Raw genomic sequence first — 20,361 nt, 5'->3', positions numbered from 1 at the left:
CTCCCGAGCCGCTTCTCCGCCGCTCCAAACGCTGGGGGTGGAGGCACAGCAAAAAAAATATTGGGGAGTGGGTGCTCCTCTTCAGCGCCACCTCCACCTCCAGATAAACCACAAATTACATTTTATGGGTTGTTTATTCCTTGTTTGTTTTACAACGGACCAGTTTCTTTTAAGTTCAGTTCTCTCGTTGTCATTTCTAAGATTACCCATTAATATAACCCCCATACACACACGCACCCACAGTGATACAGACACACACGCGCGCACACACAGGCGGCGCGCGCGCACACATACACACACGCCTCTTCCACGTTTGGAAATTGGAAGACTGTCTGGGAAAAGGTAACCAAAGAAGGACTCGGATCCCCACGTCAAGGCTTTTACAAGCTGATCTTGGGTAGTGGGTTTGAACTTGCAAGATAGGGCTGGGGGCGATGTTTAGGAGCCCTGGTTCACAGTAGCCTCCTACCCCATCCCCAGAAGATGGGTGCTTGTGCATAGATGGGCTAAGAATTGGAGGGCGGGTGTGGTGGAGGACCCGTTCTTTTGGCTCCGAATGGCCCTACCCCTGCCCTAAGACAAAATCTCAGGATGGAGAGACGAGTGCATGTGTGCGCTGGGGGAGGGGGGGTTAGGTTGTAGAAGGATGCTGCAAGAGTTACTTGTACAATTTATCCTCAAAATTAAATAACCAGACCCCGCTTACTCTCACCCTCCCAGCCTTGGCCCCAAACCAGAGCGACTCTGCCAATGGCGTGAGTCGCTCTCCACCCCTCCCGCCAGGCCGCTTCCGCCAAGCCCCGAGGGCTGAGCACCGGTCCCCACCCCATCCCCCACCCCCACCCGGTCGCTGTCTCGTTCTCCTCTCCCCTAGGCTCCTCCATCAGTCATGATGGCTCCTCTCTCTGTCTGAACTCTCTGGCGAGAGAGAAGAGACGTTGGGAGGGGGCGGGTGGGGGTACAGAGGGGACCAGGAGGGACAAGGCCCAGAGATGAGGCCCCTGCTGGCTCGCCCAGCAGAATAGCTGTAGCTGGTGAGCACCCCACCTCCTTTGCCAGAGGCACCCGAGAGAAGCAGCGCTGGGGGCTTGGGGTTTAGGCCAAACCCGAGCTCTGCGAGCCCAGGGGCCAGGAGCCTGGGAATTTCCCGGAAAGAGCCAGGAAGGGGCAATAGGTTTGCCTATCCCAAGTGGGAAGGTGGTGGGCAGGGCCTGAGGAGTGGGTGTTTGCCCCTCCTTCCCAGAGCCGCGATCTCTCAGCTCCCTTGATGCCTGTCTGCCTCCTCTAGCCCAAGTTGATTCGTAGCCCTGCCTGAGCTCACCCCACAGTTGGGGGGACCGCTGAGTGGCCCCTGGGTGGGGGAGCTGCCTCAGAATCGCCAGCCCCACCCCCACCCCCACCCCCAGCACACTTGCTTTCTCACCCCTCCTGATGCTGCCTCGCTGGGTGCCAAGAACCAACCGAAGCGGCCAGAACTCGACTGTGAAAGGCCCGCTTTATGTCCCTGGAGCAGTGGGGAGGGGCCTAGTCCTTCCCATTGTCCAGGCCCAAAGAGAGGGCTCAGCCAGCCCCGACTGACTGGACTGACCGCCAAGGGCCCTACCAGACCTGAAGAAGAGGGAGGGACAGAAGGACTGGCTGGGTGGTGAGTGGGTGGTGGCTTTGGGGGGACTGTTGGCCAGATCTTCCCTGGGGTGGGCCCCATGGCCTTCCCCCTCTCCTGCAGGCGGGGTTCTCCTCCAGAGAGACGAGCTGGCAAAGATACTCAGCCCTCCCCTGCAGCCGCAGCTGGGCAGAAGAGAGTCTGGCTGCTCTATAATTCTGGGGCTCCAAGCCAGTGGACTTCCCCCACCCCCTTCTCAGCCCCAGAACTTTGCTCTATGGCTGCAACCTGCAGCTGATGTTTACCCCAAAACCCTCCCTGGCAAAAGGAACATTTGTCATCTTTCTCCCTTGGGGCTGTAGAGGGCAGGGGTACCTTTTTTTATCCCTTGTAACTAGCCTGTTTACTCAATTCCCCCACCATTCATGCCTCTCTGATCTTTTGGGGTCTGTATACCTTTACTGAGGCCTCCTGGGCTCTGGGCCCTGTGTCAGGTGTGCTGTGGCAATGCAGAGATGCAGTGTGTGGTCCGGCCTGGCAGGATGTGGGGCACGATAGAAACCCCCGCACAGCCCATACAGCCAGGCAGTGGTAATCACCATGGCAGGGGCATATTACAGGGCGTATCAGACAGCAAGCTTTTCCTGGACTTGGGGATCAGTAGGCTAATTTCAAGAGGGACCCTGAGGCCTGGATAGAAACTTTGACAAGGCGAAGATTGATTTACACAACAAATATTTATTCAGGATCATTACGTGCCGGACACTGCTAGATAATGAATATACACCCCAGTGAACAGTCCCTGGCTTGTGAAGGCAGGAAATAAACAAACACATCCAACGTTACTAATTAAGAATGCCAGGGAGGAAAAAGTTCATGGTGCTATGAGAAGGAAGGGGGTTAGGGGGTGAGGTACCTTAAATAGGTGATCTGTAAAGGCCTCTCTGAGGTGGTGACCTTGTAGGTGGGATTGAAAATTAAGCAAGACAGCCACGCAAAGGGTGGAGAAAAGGGCTTTTGGTGTAGAAAGCATGGGCAAGGGGAGAGGAACCCAGGAGATGAGGATAGGGCCCAAGCCAGATCATGAGGGACTCTCAGGGCATGGTGGGGAGGTCGGCAATAGGCAGTGGGAAACAGGAGGTATATTAGTTTGTTAGGGTTGCCGTTACGAAGTACCACACGCTGGGTGGCTTAAACAACAGAAATGTATTTCCTCACAGTTCTGGAGGCTAGAAGTCTGAGGTCCAGGTGTTGACAGGGTTGGCTCCTTCTGAGTCCTTTCCTTACAGATGGCCGGCTTCTTCTATGTCTTCACACGGTCCCCCCTCTGTACAGGTCTGTGTCCACATTTCCTCTTTTTATAAGGACATCAGTCATGTTGGATTATAGCCCACCCTAATCCCATTTCAAGTTGATTACCTCTTTAAAACCATGTCTTCACATACAGTCCCATTCTGGGATGAGGATTGCAACATAGGAATTTTTTTTGGAAGGGGACACAATTCAGCCCATACAGGAGGGAGGACTTTTTAGGTGGAGGAGAGAGCGCAAATGCATGGTAGCCAGAATATGTATTTCAAGAGATATCGGTGAAGGCTGTGCATAGCGTGACTGATTTAGCAGGAGAGACTCTGGAAAGGTGTCAGCTCTGAATAGCAGAGAGGTGGGTTTTTCGTTTCTAGGAAATCGGAGCCAAGTGGCACAGCCTGGCATGTAGACTGACTTCTCTGTGGGTGGGGCATACATAGGAAGGGGCAGGGAAAGGGGAGGTTACTGCAACAGTCTGAGCTGCAAGTGATGTGGGCAAAGGCAGAGGTGAAGGCCCTAGACATGTTTGCAGGGCAAGGAAGAGGCAGGTGTCCAAGAGATGATAACCTTGCCCAGGAGGATGTGGCTCTCAGCCCAGCCCCCACGGCTGGCTCCCTGCCTGCCCCTTCCATTCTGCCCAGGAGCGATAGGCAGCCGCGGGGCAGGGTCACGCCACACTGTCACATTGCAAACAAAGCCCAGTGAGGTATAGTGACTCACCAAGATAAGCCTAATATTCAGATAAGATTAGAGGTTTCTTTCAGAAAGAAAACAAGGCCTGATGCTCCGGAGAACTTCGATTCAAGTAGGGGCTGTACACTTGATGCCCTGAAATTTTGTTTTGAAAATAGTATGCTCTAGCATGAGGGCAAGAATGGAGCCTGAAGGGCTAGCAGGAGTGCAGGGCAGGGTTACAGAGCAAAGGCCAGAGCTCACAGGAAAAGCCAGGGTCTGAGTAGAGGGTGGAGATTTAATTGTTTTAATTAAAAAAATATATTTTTTTATTGATTTCAGAGAGGAAGAGAGAGATAGAAACATCAATGATGAGAGGGAATCACTGATTGGCTGCCTCCTACACAGCCCCTACTGGGAACTGAGCCCACAACCTGGACTTGTGCCTTTGGCAGGAATCCAACCTGGGACCCTCAGTCCGCAAGCTGACACTATCCACTGAGCCAAACCAGCTAGGGCTAGGGAGCAAGATTAGGCAGAAGCTAGTATTTTCCAAGGGTAAGGCTGTCACTGTAGAGATGACAGTGATCTGCTTCCTAGGAAAAGGTGACAGAAGGTTTTAGGAAAAAAAAACCCAGAACAGACTGTAGGGAGGCTGTGGGCCTCAACAACCAGGAGGGACAAGTGAGAAGGGTCCCCAGTCTGTGTCCTTCCTCCAGTGCTACCAAATGCAAAGGCCATAGAATTGTGATATTTCTTGCAGAAGGTTCTGCACTTGTGCAACAAGGAAAGGGACAGAGCTCCTGTCTGTGGCAAAAGAGGCCAATTTTTTCTTCTACTTGTCAGAGGCCATAATCCACAGGAGAGGGCCTATTGCAGGCTCTCAGCTCTACTTGAGTTCCTCCAATCAGCCATGCATCCTGCCTCCTCACCTTTTCTCACACTCTTTCCTCTGACTGCAAAGCCATTCCCCCTCTCACTGTGAGGAGTAAGTGATTTCTAATCATCACTCAGCTCAAGTGTCACCTCCCCCAAGGGTCACCTCCCCCGGGTAGCCTTTTCTAAACCCCCACACCCCTGCTGGGTTAGATGCCCTTTGCATCTTGGACAGCCAGCAGGACATCAAGAAGGTATGATTCCCCTTCCATACTACAGAGCAATGGTTCCCAACCAGGAGTGATGTTGCCCCCCCCTCCCCCGGGGGGGACATTTGGCAGTGCCTGCAGACATTTTTTATTGTCACCTCTGGCATTCAGTGGGTAGAGGCCAGGGATGCCGCTAAACACTCTACAATGCCCAAGGAAGTTTCCCTCTGCCCCCAGAAATTATTTGGCCAAAAATGTCAATAGTGCTGAACTGTCGCTGAAAAGTGGCTGCCCAGCCAGGACTGCATCTTCCCCTTTGCGGTGGGGTGCAGTCTTAAAACAAGGTTCTAGCCAAGGAATGTAAGCAGAATTGGTGTGTGTGACTTTAAGGCTTTTCCCCTAAAATCCTCCCACCTTTACCCCTCTATCTGCTGGCTGCACACTGAGCCTTTGGGCCCCTGGGAGATGGCAGAGCCACAGAATGGAAGAAACCCAGACCCAGATCACCCACCAACCAGGGACACGTGCATTGGCCCCTTACATGAGCAATGACCTTTCCCACCACTGTAATACTGGGGTGTGTTACAGCAGCTAGCAATACCTGCATGCACCCCTCCATGTAGTATCCAGTGCAGTCATCTGCTTACTCCTCACTCATTCATTCATTTGTTCATGCTACCAACATTAGTCTGCATGTCAGGCTGCATGTCAGGCTCGGTGCTAGGTGCTGAGGAAACAAATATAAAGAAGAACAAGTTGTTACAAGTAGTCCCTTCCCTGAGAAGGGAGGGGTGGGCGCTGTTAGTTTATTGGGAAAGTAGTTACTTACTCTGGGAGAAATGCAGGATGTGACGGAAATGAGAAGGGCCCTTAGCTCAGCCTGGCGTGAGGGACAGGGAGAAGTGGCACTTTCCAGGAAGGAAGCAGCGTGGTCCAATGCTGGGAGGTAGATTGCGTGAAGGATGTGTGCTCCTCCGGAGGTCCCAGGTGCTGGAGGAAGGGCGGGAGGGGCACCACACCTCTGTCCCCTGAGTCTCCAGACTCTGTAATGGTGGCCTTTCTCACTTGTCTCCCTCAGTGGACTGGGAGCTCCTTAAATGGCAAAAACTTCTCCTCAAGAGCCTCCTGAGTCCCCAGGGCTTTGTGTCTGCTATTCTCTCCTCTTGGATGTCCCGGAGGAGGCTCTGCCCCAGTCTACTCATGACTGAACCCACCCACTTCTGACCCTTCACACAGCCCGCCTCTCTGCCAGTCCCCCATCTCAGGTGTCAGCTCTTACAGGCAACTATGTCCACCCATTTCCTGAGCCAGAAACCCCTCTCACTCAGCCCCCACATCCAGGCAGTCCCCAAGTTCTGCCTCCTTAACAGCTCCGGATTCTAGCCAGGGCCCCCATTGCCTCTCTGGGCCCTTGTAACAGCTGCAGAACAAGTGCCCAACTCTATTCTTGCCCCATTCAAGCTATCCTTCTCAATGCCACCAGTTATCTTTTTTAAAAATATATATTTTATTGATTTTTTTACAGAGAGTAAGGGAAAGGGATAGAAAGTTAGAAACATCAATGAGAGAGAAACATCGATCAGCTGCCTCCTGCACACTCCCTACTGGGGATGTGCCTGTAACCAAGGTACATGCCCTTGACCGGAATCGAACCCGGAACCCTTCAGTCCGCAGGCTGACGCTCTATCCACTGAGCCAAACCAGTCAGGGCCACCAGTTATCTTTTAAACAGTAACCTGCCCTAGCCAGTTTGACTCAGTGGATAGAGTGTCGGCCTGCAGGCCAAAGGGTCCTGGGTTCCATTATGGTGAAGGGCACATACCTTGGTTGCAGGCTTCTCCCAGCCTGGGCTCTCAGGGCTCAGGCAGGAGGCAACCAATGGATGGGTTTCTCTCACATCAATGTTTCTCTCTGTCTTTCCCTCTCTTTTCCAGTGTCCCTAAAAAAATCAATGGGAAAATATCCTGGGGTGAGGATTTACACAAACAAACAAACAAACAAAACAAAACAAAAAACAAACACCAACCTGATTTCACAACTCCTCTGCCTTCCCCAGCCATTTCCCCAAGGCCTACCGAGGGAATCCAAGCTCCCTGCTAGCCTCTCCCTAGCAGCCTCCATGGCTGCCCCTGCTGCCCCTCTAGCCCCTGTTCCCACACTCCCCATCCCCTGTGCTCCAGCCATTTGGAGGTCCTTGCACTCCTGATATGGCCATGCTCTCTCTCTTCTTTGCCTCTGAGCTTCTGTGCGTGCTGCTCCCTCTGCCTGGAATGATCTTCTCCTCCTGTGCCTGGCATTGTCTTATTTGTCCTTCAAAACTCTGTCCCTCCACCAGTGCCATTCAGAGTGCCTGGCACGTGGTGGGCATTCAGTAGGTCTTTGCTGAATGGTTGGATGGATGGATGGATGGATGGATGCTTGAGTAGGTGCTTAGTAATGTTTGTGGAACAGACCCAAAGTGTCTCTCCTAGACTTCATTATCTGAGTTCCTGAAAGAAGTGCCTTCTCTGCGTTATGATTTAACGTTATGCTGTCTTCAGAGAACCCTGATGTGAGAAACTGACCAACATAATGGCATTTCTGTCTTTATGAAAACAGAATTGAATGTATTGCCCACTCTGTCACTCAGTGTCCTTTATAAAAGGGCTCATGATAAATTCATGCTTGGGGTGATTTCCAGGAAACATTTTGTCTCTGCAGATGAAGACGTGTGTTTTCTGCCATCAGAAAATAAAAACTCTGTCTTCCAATGTGTTTCCATTTTTTGCTTGGGCTGACAAATAGGAAGGCCGAGTTTTATTACCTTATTATCTCCATGTGTTCTGGCCAATTCAGGCGCCTGAAAGTAGCAACTCTTTCTGCTTTCTTTAGATGGAGGCAGCTCTTGCTTTATTTTTTGATGCCATAATTTTTACTTTTTAATCTGAAAGCATCTCAGCAGTCAACTAGTATAAATCTTAAAGGAATGCATGTTGGTGACTCCATCCTGGCATGGACATATGGAAGGGAGGGCAGAACACCAACCTTCTAGTTGAAAGGGACCCCATATACACTGAGTGGCCAGATTATTATGACCACCTGATGTTTGTAGGCAAATTAGCTATAATTTCGCGCAGAAGTTGCTAGAGGGCCAGACCATTATAAATAGGGAAGCAGGTTGTTTACCACGACAGTAGAAGTGATTTTTTTTCTGAAGATATGGGTAAACAATGTGATTTAACAGCCTTTGAACGTGGGATATATTTGAACATGAGTGGCCAGATTATTATGACCACCCCATCAGTACTTCATTGGGCCACCTTTTGCCTTCAATACTTTGGCGATTCCTCTTGGCATTGACTCCACGAAATATTGAAAAGTGATGTGAGGAATCTAACACCATGCCTGATGAATAGCACTGTCCAGTTCTGTGAGATTTGATGATTGTGGAACCAGCTGCCTGATGGCTCTTTTAACTTCATCCCAAAAATGCTCAATTGGGCCCTGACCGGTTTGGCTCAGTGGATAGAGCGTCGGCCTGCGGACTGAAAGGTCTCAGGTTCGATTCCGGTCAAGGGCATGTACCTTGGTTGCGGGCACATCCCCAGCGGGAGGTGTGCAGGAGGCAGCTGATCGATGTTTCTCTTGCATCATCGATGTTTCTAACTCTCTATCCCTCTCTCTTCCTCTCTGTAAAAAATCAATAAAATATATTTTTAAAAAATGCTCAATTGGATTGAGATCTGGTGATTGTGGGGGCCACCTAAGCAAGGTAAAGTCTCCCTCATGTCCTTGAAACCACTCCTACACAATACGAGCACCGTGGCATGGCGCATTGTCTTGTTGGAAGAAGCCATCTCCATTGGGATACGCCATCAACTGATAGGATGAATTTGATCAGCAATGATACTTAGGTATGTTGTGCTATTCAGATGTTGTTCCACATGAATTAAAGGGCCCAAATCATGCCAGGAAAACATGTCCCAAACCATAACACTGCCCCCACCAGCTTGAAGGGTTGTATCCATGCATGTGGGGTGCATGCTTTCATGCTTTTTCCTCCAAATTCTCACTCTGCCATCTGCATGATGCAAATGGAAACGTGATTCATCGGACCACGTGACTTTTTTCCAATGCTCGACTGTCCAATCCTTGTGTTCCTGTGCGAATTAGAGACGTTTTATCTTAGTAACTGCAGACAGCAAAGGTGTTCAAACAGGCCTTCGGCTTCCATATCCTGTATGATGCAGTGTACGGCTAATTTGCCTACAAACGTCAGGTGGTCATAATAATCTGGCCACTCATGTTCAAATATATCCCACGTTCAAAGGCTGTTAAATCACATTGTTTACCCATATCTTCAGAAAAAATCACTCTACTGTTGTGGTAAACAACCTGCTTCCCTATTTATAATGGTCTGGCCCTCTAGCAACTTGAGCGCGAAATTATAGCTAATTTGCCTACAAACGTCAGGTGGTCATACTAATCTGGCCACTCAGTGTAGAGCCTCTCCAGGAAATGTTGGGGCACCTATCATGGCAGGGGCTGGCAGGAAGGCCAAAGGCCAAAGGAGGAAGCAAAAGGCCAGTTGGATTCTGACTCTGTTGCTACCTTACTGGGCCTCCACTGACAAATTATATTCTTTTCCTCCACCAACTATGGGTTTCCTTTTCCCTAACTTTATATTTCTTAAAAAATATATTTTTATTGATTTTAGAGAGGAAGGGAGAGGGAGAGATATAGAAACATCAATGATGAGAGAGAATCATTGATAGGCTACCTCCATCATGCCCCCTACTGGGGACTGAGCCTGCAACCCAGGCATGTGCTTTGACTGGAAATCGAACTGTGACCTCCTGGTTCATAGGTCGAAGCTCAACCACTGAGTTACACCGGCCTGGCTCCTTTTCCCTAACTTTAAATGGAGAGCTCATAGGCTGCCATTTCACATTAATAGCTAATATGAACAACAATAATCGGTATATTTTTATGAGGGCACACAGTGAGCCAGGCACGGTGCTGAGAATTTTACATGGATGTCCCTATTTGAACCTCTCCCACTCTGAGCCTGTATTGTTTCTATCTTTTTGCAGATGATGAAATGCCAGAGAAGTTAAGCATGTGCAAAGCTGCCTTTCAGTGAGTAGCAGAGCAGGAATTCAAAGTCAAGAGTGTCAGCTGCTACCGCCCAAGCTCCTCACACTGTCCTCCCACATGGACAGTGAATGGAGGCAACAATAGGGGGTGAAATCCCTTGGGAAGTGGTAGGGGTGGCTGATGGTGTTGCCAGGAGAGAGGAACCACAGAGTCACAGCTTTGCTTCTAGAACATTCGTGTCCTTTGCAAAATCCTGGGCAATGGCTGGCTGCTCTGCAACGGTGTCCAATTGCTGAGACAACACCAAGAGAAGCCCCACTCCCATGGCTGCCCCCTCCTCTCCCTCCAGTTCTGATATTTAGCCCCTCAAGGACAGTTGCCTGAAATCTCCCTCTGTTAGGGCCCTGCCTCTGGGCAGTTTGACCCATTAGGCATCATCAACATGATAGCAAGGGGTCTCTGTGGTTTTCAGGGGCCTAAAAAGTTTGAGGCCTGAAAACGTTATGATTGGCTTCATAACACAAAGAAGAAAACAGCAATGTTGACATCAGTAAATATTTCATTAAACGCAAAATGTAACATTATGTCAACTCCATTAACTGTTGAATTTAATCGTCATAAAAATTTCATTACGTTTGGTGACAATTTGTAGGTTGGAGTTCTCTTGCTGTGCCAGGTTTCCCGGGGAGGCACCAAGATTGGGGAGAAATCACAGTGGACCATACATTAAATAAATTACTCATGGCCAAACATTTTCAAAAGCAAAATGGCAAAAATCTTTTCAATTTTCTTTCACAACCGAAAAGTGATGTTTATGGTGGGAGGTGAGTGTGTTTAAAGTATGTTAGAGGAGGGAGAGGGCTGCAAGGCTTAGGGCCTATGACGGACTTGAAAGAGCCCCATGCCATGCTCTCCTTCTGAATTTCCAGGCCTAGCCAGTGATGGAAGCCAGGTGAGTAGAGGCTTTGGCTGCAGAATAGGTAGGGAAAATTGCCTCCTCCTGAGGTTTTCTTGGTTCCAAAGTAGAAAAGCAAGAATCCCAGAATCCTAAGAATGATAGCTAACATTCATTGGGTCCATAGCATGTCCCAGACTAACAATTGTAAGCCCTATATATGTATTGTCTCAGTTGTCCCAAACAATTCTAGAAGGTCAGCATTTTATTAACCCTATTTCACACATGAGCAAACTGAATCCCTAGACTTTACACAACCTGCCTAGAGGAGTAGGGGTAATAAGGGGTAATTTAAGAATTTTTCCAAACTAAAAATAATAAATAGATGAAATGGTGCCCATGACCACTTCAATCTCTAAAAAAAGGCAGGGAGCAGACTCACTTTCCTCACTACCCTCTCTTCAGAACCTTGAACACTTCTAGGCATGTAGATATCTATGAGCTGAAGGAACGTAATTACATGTTGAACAGAGACTGGACTAGCTCAGTTTTCTCACACCTGCTGTGTACCAGGCACCTATGGGATGCTTTGCTCTCCTCACTAGCCTGTGACGATGTCTAGGCAGAGGTCTTATTCATCTCCCAGGCCCGCACCTTGCACAATCTTGACCCATGAAAAGGCGTAGTTGATGATTCGAGTCCATTCCTCCATCACAGAGCAATTTCACAGCACAGCTAAAGTTCTCCCTCCCTATACAGAGCACAAAATCTGTTATTTAAAAACTCCAGCGGCACACGTCTCAGTGTAATCATCAAGGAAACTAACATACAGCACTTTCTGTGCCAGGTGTGGTTCTTGGGACCTTCCATGTGTGAAGTAATTACTTAGTAATAAAACATCTACAACAACTCTACAAAACAGGTGTGTGTTTTTCTTATTATCATCCCATTTTACAGATGAAGAGACCAAGGGTTATGAGCTGAGTGCCGTCTCCCCCCAAATTCCTATGTTGTAGCCCTATCCCCAGTACCTCAGAATGTGACTATTTTGAGACAGGACCTTTAAACGGTGGTTTTAAGGTAAAATGAGGTCATCAGGATGGGTGCTAATCTAATATGACTTGTGTCCTTGTAAGTAGAGATGAGGACACAGACCTGCACAAAAGGAAGACCATGTGAAGGCACAGGGAGAAGATAGTGTCTACAAGTCTAGCGGATCTTCAGAAGGAACCTGCCTGCGGACACCTGGATCTTAGACTTCTGGCCTCCAGAACTGTGAGGGAATACATTCCTGGTGTTAAGCCATCCATCTAGAGTACCTTTTTATGGCAGCCCTAGCAAACCAACACACCAAGGCACAGAGTAACCTGCCTAAGCCTGCATTGCCAGAAAACAGGAACTCAGAATATGAACCTGGGTCGAGTTCTGGAGTCCATTGGGTTTGTGATAATGAAAATGTTCTCTGGGCTAATATGGTAGCCACAAGCCACATGTGGCCCTTGAAACGTGGCTAAAGTAACTAAGGAACTGAAATTTTTCATTTACATTAAAATGAAATAAAAAAGTAGTAGCCACAGGTGGCAAGTGGCTACCATATTGGACATAGCTTTGTTTCTAAGTACATCGCTTAAGTTTTCTGCAGAATCTTCTAGAAACCTCTCCTGTGTGCTCCAAACAAAACACGCTCCTGTCTTTGTTCCCCAGCCCTGCTGTATTTTAGAGTGAGCTGGCTAACTTTCCAGAACCCTGCAGCCTGGGCAATGCAGGGACCTTGGAGTTCTGCTCCAAACATGTGTGTGGACCAACCAAATGCCAAGCAGCACAAACACTGAGTGACATTTTCAGAACTATTAATATTTCATCAGAAATGATCACTTTTCCTTTAAATACACTATTTTCAAAGGTTTTCCTACATTCTTAACTATAATTTTACTCAGTCTATGTCCTTGGAATTTTCCCCAAAGGAACACATTTTCAATTTTATAATGAAAATCAAAGGGGAATGAAGCTCAGATTTCAAAATTTAGTCAACATTTCCAGGAACTTGGGCCTTCTGTAAAGAGCAAGGTTGTGTATTGGGCACCTACGGTATGCCCAGCACTTTCTATACAGTTTATTATTAATTTATCCAACACACATTGATTGAGTGCCTACAACGTGCCATAAGTGTGATCTTTATAATAATTGATTAACACCATTTTACAGAAAAGAACTCCTTCTCATCCTCTATTTCATCTCCAGTGTTACCTCCTCAGAGAGGTCTGCCTGGACCATCTCAAGCTGCCGCTGTTCCTCTCCCCATTGCCTGGCTTTGTTGGTGAGTTTTCGTTTAGAGCAGTGGTTCTCAACCTTGGCTGCACATTAGACTCACCTGGGAAATCTTTTTAAAATCCTGATTTCTTGCCCTGACCAGTTTGGCTCAGTGGATAGAGCGTCGGCCTGCGGACTGAGGGGTCCCGGGTTCGATTCCGGTCAAGGGCATGTACCTTGGTTGCGGGCACATCCCCAGTGGGAGGTGTGCAGGAGGCGGCTGATCGATGTTTCTAACTCTCTATCCCTCTCCCTTCCTCTCTGTAAAAAAATCAATAAAATATATTTTAAAATAAATAAATAAATAAAATCCTGATTTCTGGGCCTCATCCTCCGGAAATTCTGTTTCTTTGTTATGGGGTGGGGCCACAACATTAGTAACAAAGAAACAGAATTTCCGGAGGATGAGGCCCAGAAATCAGGATTTTAAAAAGATTCCCAGGTGATTCTAATGTGCAGCCAAGGTTGAGAACCACTGGTTTAGAGCCCTTGTATCGTCTGTAATTACTGCTAATTTATTTGCTTGGTGAGTTTGTGATGTATCTCCCTGCACTACAATATAGGCCCCAGGAGAGCAGGGACAACACCAGTTTTGTTCACCTTCAGGCTTCCGAAGTGCCCAGCAACTCACCTGGACAGAGCAAGGGCTGCATCAATATTTGGGAAATGAATGAGTGAGGATGGGAGAAGTGAAGAAAGTTGGTAGAGTCACACAGGTAGGAGGAAATACCAGTGCCAGGACTCAAACCTCCACCCATAGACTGCCATCTTCTCTATTCCCATCCATCCTTACTGCACATCCCCTTGCTCTTCCCTGCTGGGGAAATACCGAAGGCACAACCTCCGGCTCCTGGGGCCGAAGACCCCAGGCAGGAAGAGGTGCTGTGTCATTTCTGAGTTTAGCCCCTTCTGAGAGGGGAGGAGGCCATTGAGCAGCAAACATAACACAGCGCTTCTCTCTGCAGCTCTGTCCAGTCCCCTGGCCCCCACTCCCACCGGCCCACCGCCCACCGCCCACCTACCCCTGGAACCTGAACGCAGCGCGGAGGAAATGGTCTATCTCTGTGGCTGAGAGGGCGGGGCGGGGGGGGGGGGGCTGGGCTTGAATCCCAGCTCCTCCCTTACGGTGAGCCTTGGACACACCCCCTTTTTTACTTTGAGACTCGCTTTTCTCAAAGGTAGAACTATAAAAAGCAACGGTACTAACGTCATGAGCTTGTTTTGATTGACTATGACAACACAGAAAGCCCAGCGCTTGGCACACAGTAAGCGCCAATACAAATGGCAGTGAAGGGTAAAATCGGGCGATCGAGGGGCAGGGCCCCTGGCGGGCACTGAGGTTTGTGCGAAGGGGCAGGCAGGCAGGGGTGCGGCACCCTGGACTTCTAAGAGGGGAAAGCGCTCTGGGGTCCTCCGGGCGCCCATTCACCCCCATCCCGCCTGCGACGCCGAACCCGGGCGTCCCGCGCACCCAGCCGTTGCGTCTGAACCCGCAGAGGAGTTCCAGCGCCGGACGGGAAGGGAAGGGAAGGGAAGGGTGTGGGAGCCACCGCAGGCAGGACCGCTCCCTTTCAAGGCGTGGCCGCGGGGCGTGGCAGGTGCTGCTGGGGGCGCCGGCGGCGACGGGCTGTGGGCTCTGGGCGCTTTCCTGCCGGGCGCCGGAGAGGAGCCAGGCGGGGGGAGGGGGGCGAGCGAGCGGGGCGGGGGCGGCGGGGAGAGTCCGTTGGCCCTCGGGGTGCGCGGGGATCCCTGGGAAGGCCCCTGCGAGAGCCCAGTGGAGGGCTCCTGCCCTCCAGGTGCCTAGCACAGTGCCAGGCCCTCACCCAGTCATCCCCAGGTTGATCGGGTGAAAATGGGCTGAGCCCCAGGCGCTGCAAGGTGTCACAGGTGGGTGGCAACGGGACGCGCCAGGGATTCTGGGAGAGGCCTCCCTCCCCCTCCACCTGTTCCCAGATGTCATTCTGCCCACCCAGGCACCTGGTTCCTGAGCTCAGGGGGATTCCAAGGTTACTAAGTTACTGGTTTTTGTTGACTTTTAAATTTTTTCTTCTCAGGGAGACGGGGAGAGGGACAAAGGTCAGAAAAGAGCAAATAAAAACAAATCAAAATAAGCTCCCCTCCCCGAAAAAAAGCTGACCTCCATCCACCACTGGCACACAAATCAGATCGGAGGCCTCTGAACAGAGTCGAGTCACCTTGCTGGAGCGACAGCCAGACAGAACTGAACTGCTTCTGCCCCATCCTCATCTCCCTTTCTGGTGAATGAAGGGCGGTGGTGGATGGTCGCCCTGTCTGCGAGCCCTGGGTGGACAAAGGGGCTTCCGGAAAGACAGGAGGAGGATGGCCAGTGGAAATGGGCTCCCTTCGTCCTCGACCCTGGTGGCCAAGCGCCCCTCCGCCCTGGGCCCATTCCCCAGATACATCTGGATCCACCAGGATACACCCCAAGACAGCCTAGACAAGACCTGCCATGAAATCTGGAAGAGAGTTCAGGGCTTGCCCGAGGCCTTGCAGCCCCTCACCTTGAAGGAGCAGCTCTCTGCCCCTGTGGTTGGGACTCCGACAGACAACGGTCTCAGCTTCCAAGAAGAGTGAGTGTCCCCCTACATGGCTGGCACCAGGGGAGGAGGGAGGAACCGAGGTCAGACCTTCTGGGGGAATGTTCTGGCCCATTCTTCATTCTGCTAAACCCTAAGGGCTGTATGTTTTACATCCCCTCCCCCGTGGTCCCTTTCGAAGAAGAGTTAACGAGGGTCCTGAAGTTACCTGGGTGAAGGGCCAGGCCAAGGCTCTCTGTGCTGCCTCTTCACCAGCCCCCTGAGGGGCTCGTTCTCCTCCTAAAGGCATAGACAACCAGAGGTGAATCTGAGGACCTTGGAAAACCATCTGGGCCAGGACGGAGGGTTAGATGCCCATGGCTTTCCCCAAAGGCAACTAGAAGATCCCTTCCCCCGTCCCACCTCCAAAGACGAGGCATTGGCACAGATGCGTCTGGTGGTTTTAAACCACATCTGGAATTCCCTAATACAGGGAGCAGCTGTCCCATTCAGACTCCACAGAAGCTGCTGCAAGAGCGCACATCAAAATATTTACTGGGAAGGCATTGCCATATTCAGAGGACATAATAGAAAATTAAAGTGTGGGGAGATGGCTGGAAATAGCCCGTTTCCTGGATGGGAAATCCCGTGTCTGGGAAACACAGAGCTAGATGTTTCTCCACCAGGGCAAAAGTTGAGCAGATATCGTTGGGGATGGATATTCACAAGGAGAGGAAGGGGGGACCTCCTTAAGAAAAGCAAGCGAACTGCTGAGCACTTGTTCAATGCTTTGCATCTTCAAAGTGGGCCACAAACATTAATTAATCCTCCGGGAGCCCCTATGAGACAGGTATTAGTGTCCCCATTTTACAGATGGATTAAGTGTTAATAATTAAGTGCTAATTAAAGACTAAGTGATAATTAAGTGTTGCCTGTTCCAACACATGCTCCAGCTCAGTTCAGAGCTGCTCTGAAGTGGGGGAACCATTCAGGCAATTATCTGCTACATCTGGTCTCAGGGATTTCTAGGCGAGAGCTAAGAAGAAAGAATGTGTAACTACCACCCAGGCCTGCACTACCTGCCGTCCCTTTTCGGGCTGCAGACAAAGGTGCAGGCACTTTGGCTGCTATTGCTTTCCCTGTCCTGTGCTCAGCAGGATATGGCTGGGATGGGAATGGCTTGACTGCCGCCAACATTTTGCTGTCCAGCCCTAGAGTGAGTGGCACTGAACCCCTCTCCCCTGCCCATTGCCATCTGCTCTGGGACAGGGTCTTGGCAGGGGAGCCACGGGGCCGCGGTCAGGCTCTCAAAGGCCAAGGAGCTGATGGTCCACTTGGTGAACCAGGGTCAGTGGCAATTTCCAGTAGATGGCACCTTCTCTGCCAGGTCACACCTAGTTAATGGAGACAGACTCTATTTCCAGTCTGCACTTGGCCTAAAAGTGAACTGACTCACCTTTGGCCAGTTGCTTAATTCCATTTGGCCTTGTTTTTCTCATCTGCAAATTGAGGATGATATGCCCTGCCTTGTCCACCTCAGAGCTGATAATGAGGATCAAATGTGATGGGAGACAGGAGACTGAACACTGCATTATACAAATGAAGTTGTCCTTAAATGTAATTCCCAGGATTGGGGTTTGTTGTTGTTGTTGGTTTCCATCCCGGGTTTTCACACTATGTTCCTAGACCCTGGGGTGCTGTAAGGGTCATCCTGGGGTCAAGTGGCCTGGTGGCTGGGCCCTAATCCCCCATTCAGCCAGAGCTGTTCTGCTTTCATAGCTTTTACTTTACTGGAGTTCCGAGTAAAGACTGCGTTTGAAAAAAAGGGTTCTGTTACTGAGAAAAGAGCTGGGAAATCACTGACTTAGGTGACTAAAGGATATAATCCTGTAGATATCAACCAAGCAGAACACAATGAGCTATTCTTGAAAGAAAGGCAGCTGAGATGGTGGAGTCAGATAACTGGTTTCAGATGTATTGCAGCCCCAGAGCCAGCTGCGGGGTTGGTCTAATTTACGTGAGTTTCAGTTTCCTCATCTGCCAAATGGAGATGATTACTGTGCACTTCATAGCGCTGTTGGGATGATTAAATGGGATATTTAAACATTCTTGGTAATAACTAGGATTTGCAAAAATTCCTTGTAATGATGAGGCTGTTGATTCCTTCAAGCCCTACAGTTATTATACGCGGTAGGTACTATTTTAAATACCCCCTCTTTTTACTTTTTATTATGCAAATCTTCAAACTATCAAATAGAATAGTATAGCGAATGTCTGTGTGTCTGTCACTGAGCTTCATTATCAAATTTGTGCCATTCTGGTTTCAATTTCTCCTTCCCCTGTTTTGAAAGGAAATCCTTTTTACACATGAGGTAACAGGTTTGGAGAGGTTAATGTCTTTGGCCGAGGCCCTACAGTTAGGAAGTGGTGGCGTTTCAGAAAGCAAATCCAGGACCCTCTGAGCCATTACACGATGGTATTGGCTACCTTCCCCTAGAAATCGAGGCATCTTTTTGGATAGTCAAAATATTTGGCAGTGTCATATTTGAATGATCATGTATAGATAACCGATTTCAAATCCAGGGAGTTGTCCAGAGAATTTTAGTTTGGCTTCACACCCTCAAGACCCCTCTCAGCTAACCTTCCTGTTGCTTAATTTGTAGGCCTGGTTTTGGTGATGTTTTTCTGCTATGGGCCAGCTAGATACGTACGTTCTAGAACTCTTATTAGCCAGAAATTTTTTTCTGGACTGTGTCTCTATATATTTTAGAAACATAAATACCTCGAGTTTGAAAGGGACTGTGGAGGCCATCTTTTGCTGCTTGAGTCCCTCTTCAAAATCCTTGCCAAGTGGTTATCCACTTGTACACTTTCTCAGGTGGGGAGCTCACCACTTTATAAAGTAGCCCTTCCTTTGTTATGGACCCCACTTTCTTCTTGTACTGAAATCTGTCTCTATCAGACTAATATCCATTGATTTGGATTCTGCCTTTAAGGCTCCAGACCAAGTCTATCCCCTATTTCTCTCAATAGCCCTTTAGATGTTAAAAGATACCAACAATACTTCTCCTAGGATTTCTGGTTTCTACAAGCTGAACTTCTCTGGTTTTCTAAGTTTCCCGTCACGTGCCAGCTTGGTCAGTTTCCTATGCATACAGCTGGTCCTGTGGCCGTGCCGCACCAGAACCAGGTATGGTCCAATGTATGCTGATTGGATCCTCCCTGTTAACATTCTGTTCTCATGGTAACGGCGATGAATGCCAGGCTTGTTTTTCTCCCCAAGTGGACTTCACTGTGTGGGCACATTTTGAGTTTATTCATTCAATTATCTATTCAACAAATATTTATTAAGCATCTACTATGTGCCTGGCACCGTGCTAAGAGCAAATGGGATAGAAGCTGGCTTCCTACAGCTTCCATTCAAGTAGGGGAAAGAAACAGAAAAGAAGTTATCAAAAGACTAGGATAACTTCAGATGTGAAAAGAACTGGTGTTCTAGTTGGAGGAAGGCAATATAAACAAGTAAAAATAACCCAGATAATTTTAGATAGCAATGAGTGCCTTGATAGAAATAAAACCGAGTATAGTACTAGGGACAGCATCTTTAATGGGGTGGTCAGGGAAGGACTCTCTAGAAGACGTGGTCATTTGAGCAGAGACCTGGATACCCAGGAGCCAACAAGTGAAGATCTGGGGGAGGATGTCCAGGCAGAAAGAAGAACAATTGTGACGACTCTGAGGTGGGAGTGGCTTGGAGAGGAACAGCATGGTTGGGGCGTATGGAGTGATAGACATGGAACAAGGCGGTATCTGAGGCAGGCAGGCAAAGTCTTAGAAAGCCTGGAAGATCACTGTAGGGAGTTTATAGTTGATTCTCCATGTTATGGACACCCTTTGGAGGTTTTAGGGTAGGAGGTGCAATTTGATCAGATTCACTAATTTTTAAATATCTCTCCAGCTGCTGCATGGAGAGGGTTTGCAGGCATGTGAGACAGGAAGTTGGGAGACCTCTGGGAAGATGCAGCAATAGTCTAGGTGAGGCAGGTGGTGGTGCCTGGTCAGAGAGATGGTAGTGGGGATGGTAAAAGTGCGGGATTCAGTGTGTATTTTGAGAGGAGCCAACAGACCTGCTGATGGTTTGGGGCACACAAATGGGGACATGAGTCTTAACTTGAGGGTTTGGGCTTGAGCCTAGTTGGATGGTGGTGCCATTTATGGAGGTGGAGAAGAAACAGGAAGAAATCAGCTTTTGGGGAGAAATCAATAGTTCTGTCTAGTGTCAATTAAACTCCAGAACTGTGTTCAGTTATCTTTTTTTAAAATATATTTTATTGATTTTTTACAGAGAGGAAGGGAGAGGGATAGAGATTTAGAAGCATTGATGAGAGAGAAACATCGATCAGCTGCCTCCTGTACACTCCCTACTGGGGATGTGCCCACAACCCAGGTACATGCCCTTGACCGGAATCGAACCTGAGACCTTTGAGTCTGCAGGTCAATGCTCTATCTACTGAGGCAAACCGGTTAGGGCAGTTATCTTTTAATTAGTCTTAAATTTGGGCTTAGAGCAGTGGTTCTCAACCTTCTGGCCCTTTAAATACAGTTCCTCATGTTGTGACCCAACCATAAAATTATTTTCGTTGCTACTTCATAACTGTAATGTTGCTACTGTTATGAATCGTAATGTAAATATCTGATATGCAGGATGGTCTTCGGCGACCCCTGTGAAAGGGTTGTTTGACCGCCAAAGGGGTCGTGACCCACAGGTTGAGAACCGCTGGCTTAAAGAATTGTGGCCAGCCACTCACTGACTTGTATCCTAGGATTACTTATTCCTACAGTCCCCTCATTGCAACAACTGCACAGCTTCAGTTG

General features: G+C 49.0%; 1 protein-coding gene across 1 annotated transcript in view; it reads left to right on the top strand.

The window, feature by feature from the left end:
• The first annotated feature begins 15,211 nt into the window (after positions 1-15,211).
• CUNH1orf94 (chromosome unknown C1orf94 homolog) overlaps positions 15,212-20,361 on the top strand; it is a 37,444-nt gene continuing 32,294 nt past the window's right edge. The window contains exon 1 of the mRNA XM_023758445.1: positions 15,212-15,540. Within this exon, the coding sequence (XP_023614213.1) occupies positions 15,212-15,540 (329 nt within the window). The remainder of the gene's footprint in view (positions 15,541-20,361) is intronic.

The sequence above is a fragment of the Myotis lucifugus genome, unplaced genomic scaffold, assembly GCF_000147115.1.
Source record: "Myotis lucifugus unplaced genomic scaffold, Myoluc2.0 scaffold_131, whole genome shotgun sequence".
NCBI lineage: Eukaryota > Metazoa > Chordata > Mammalia > Chiroptera > Vespertilionidae > Myotis > Myotis lucifugus.
This window is presented reverse-complemented; position numbering and strand designations above follow the sequence as displayed.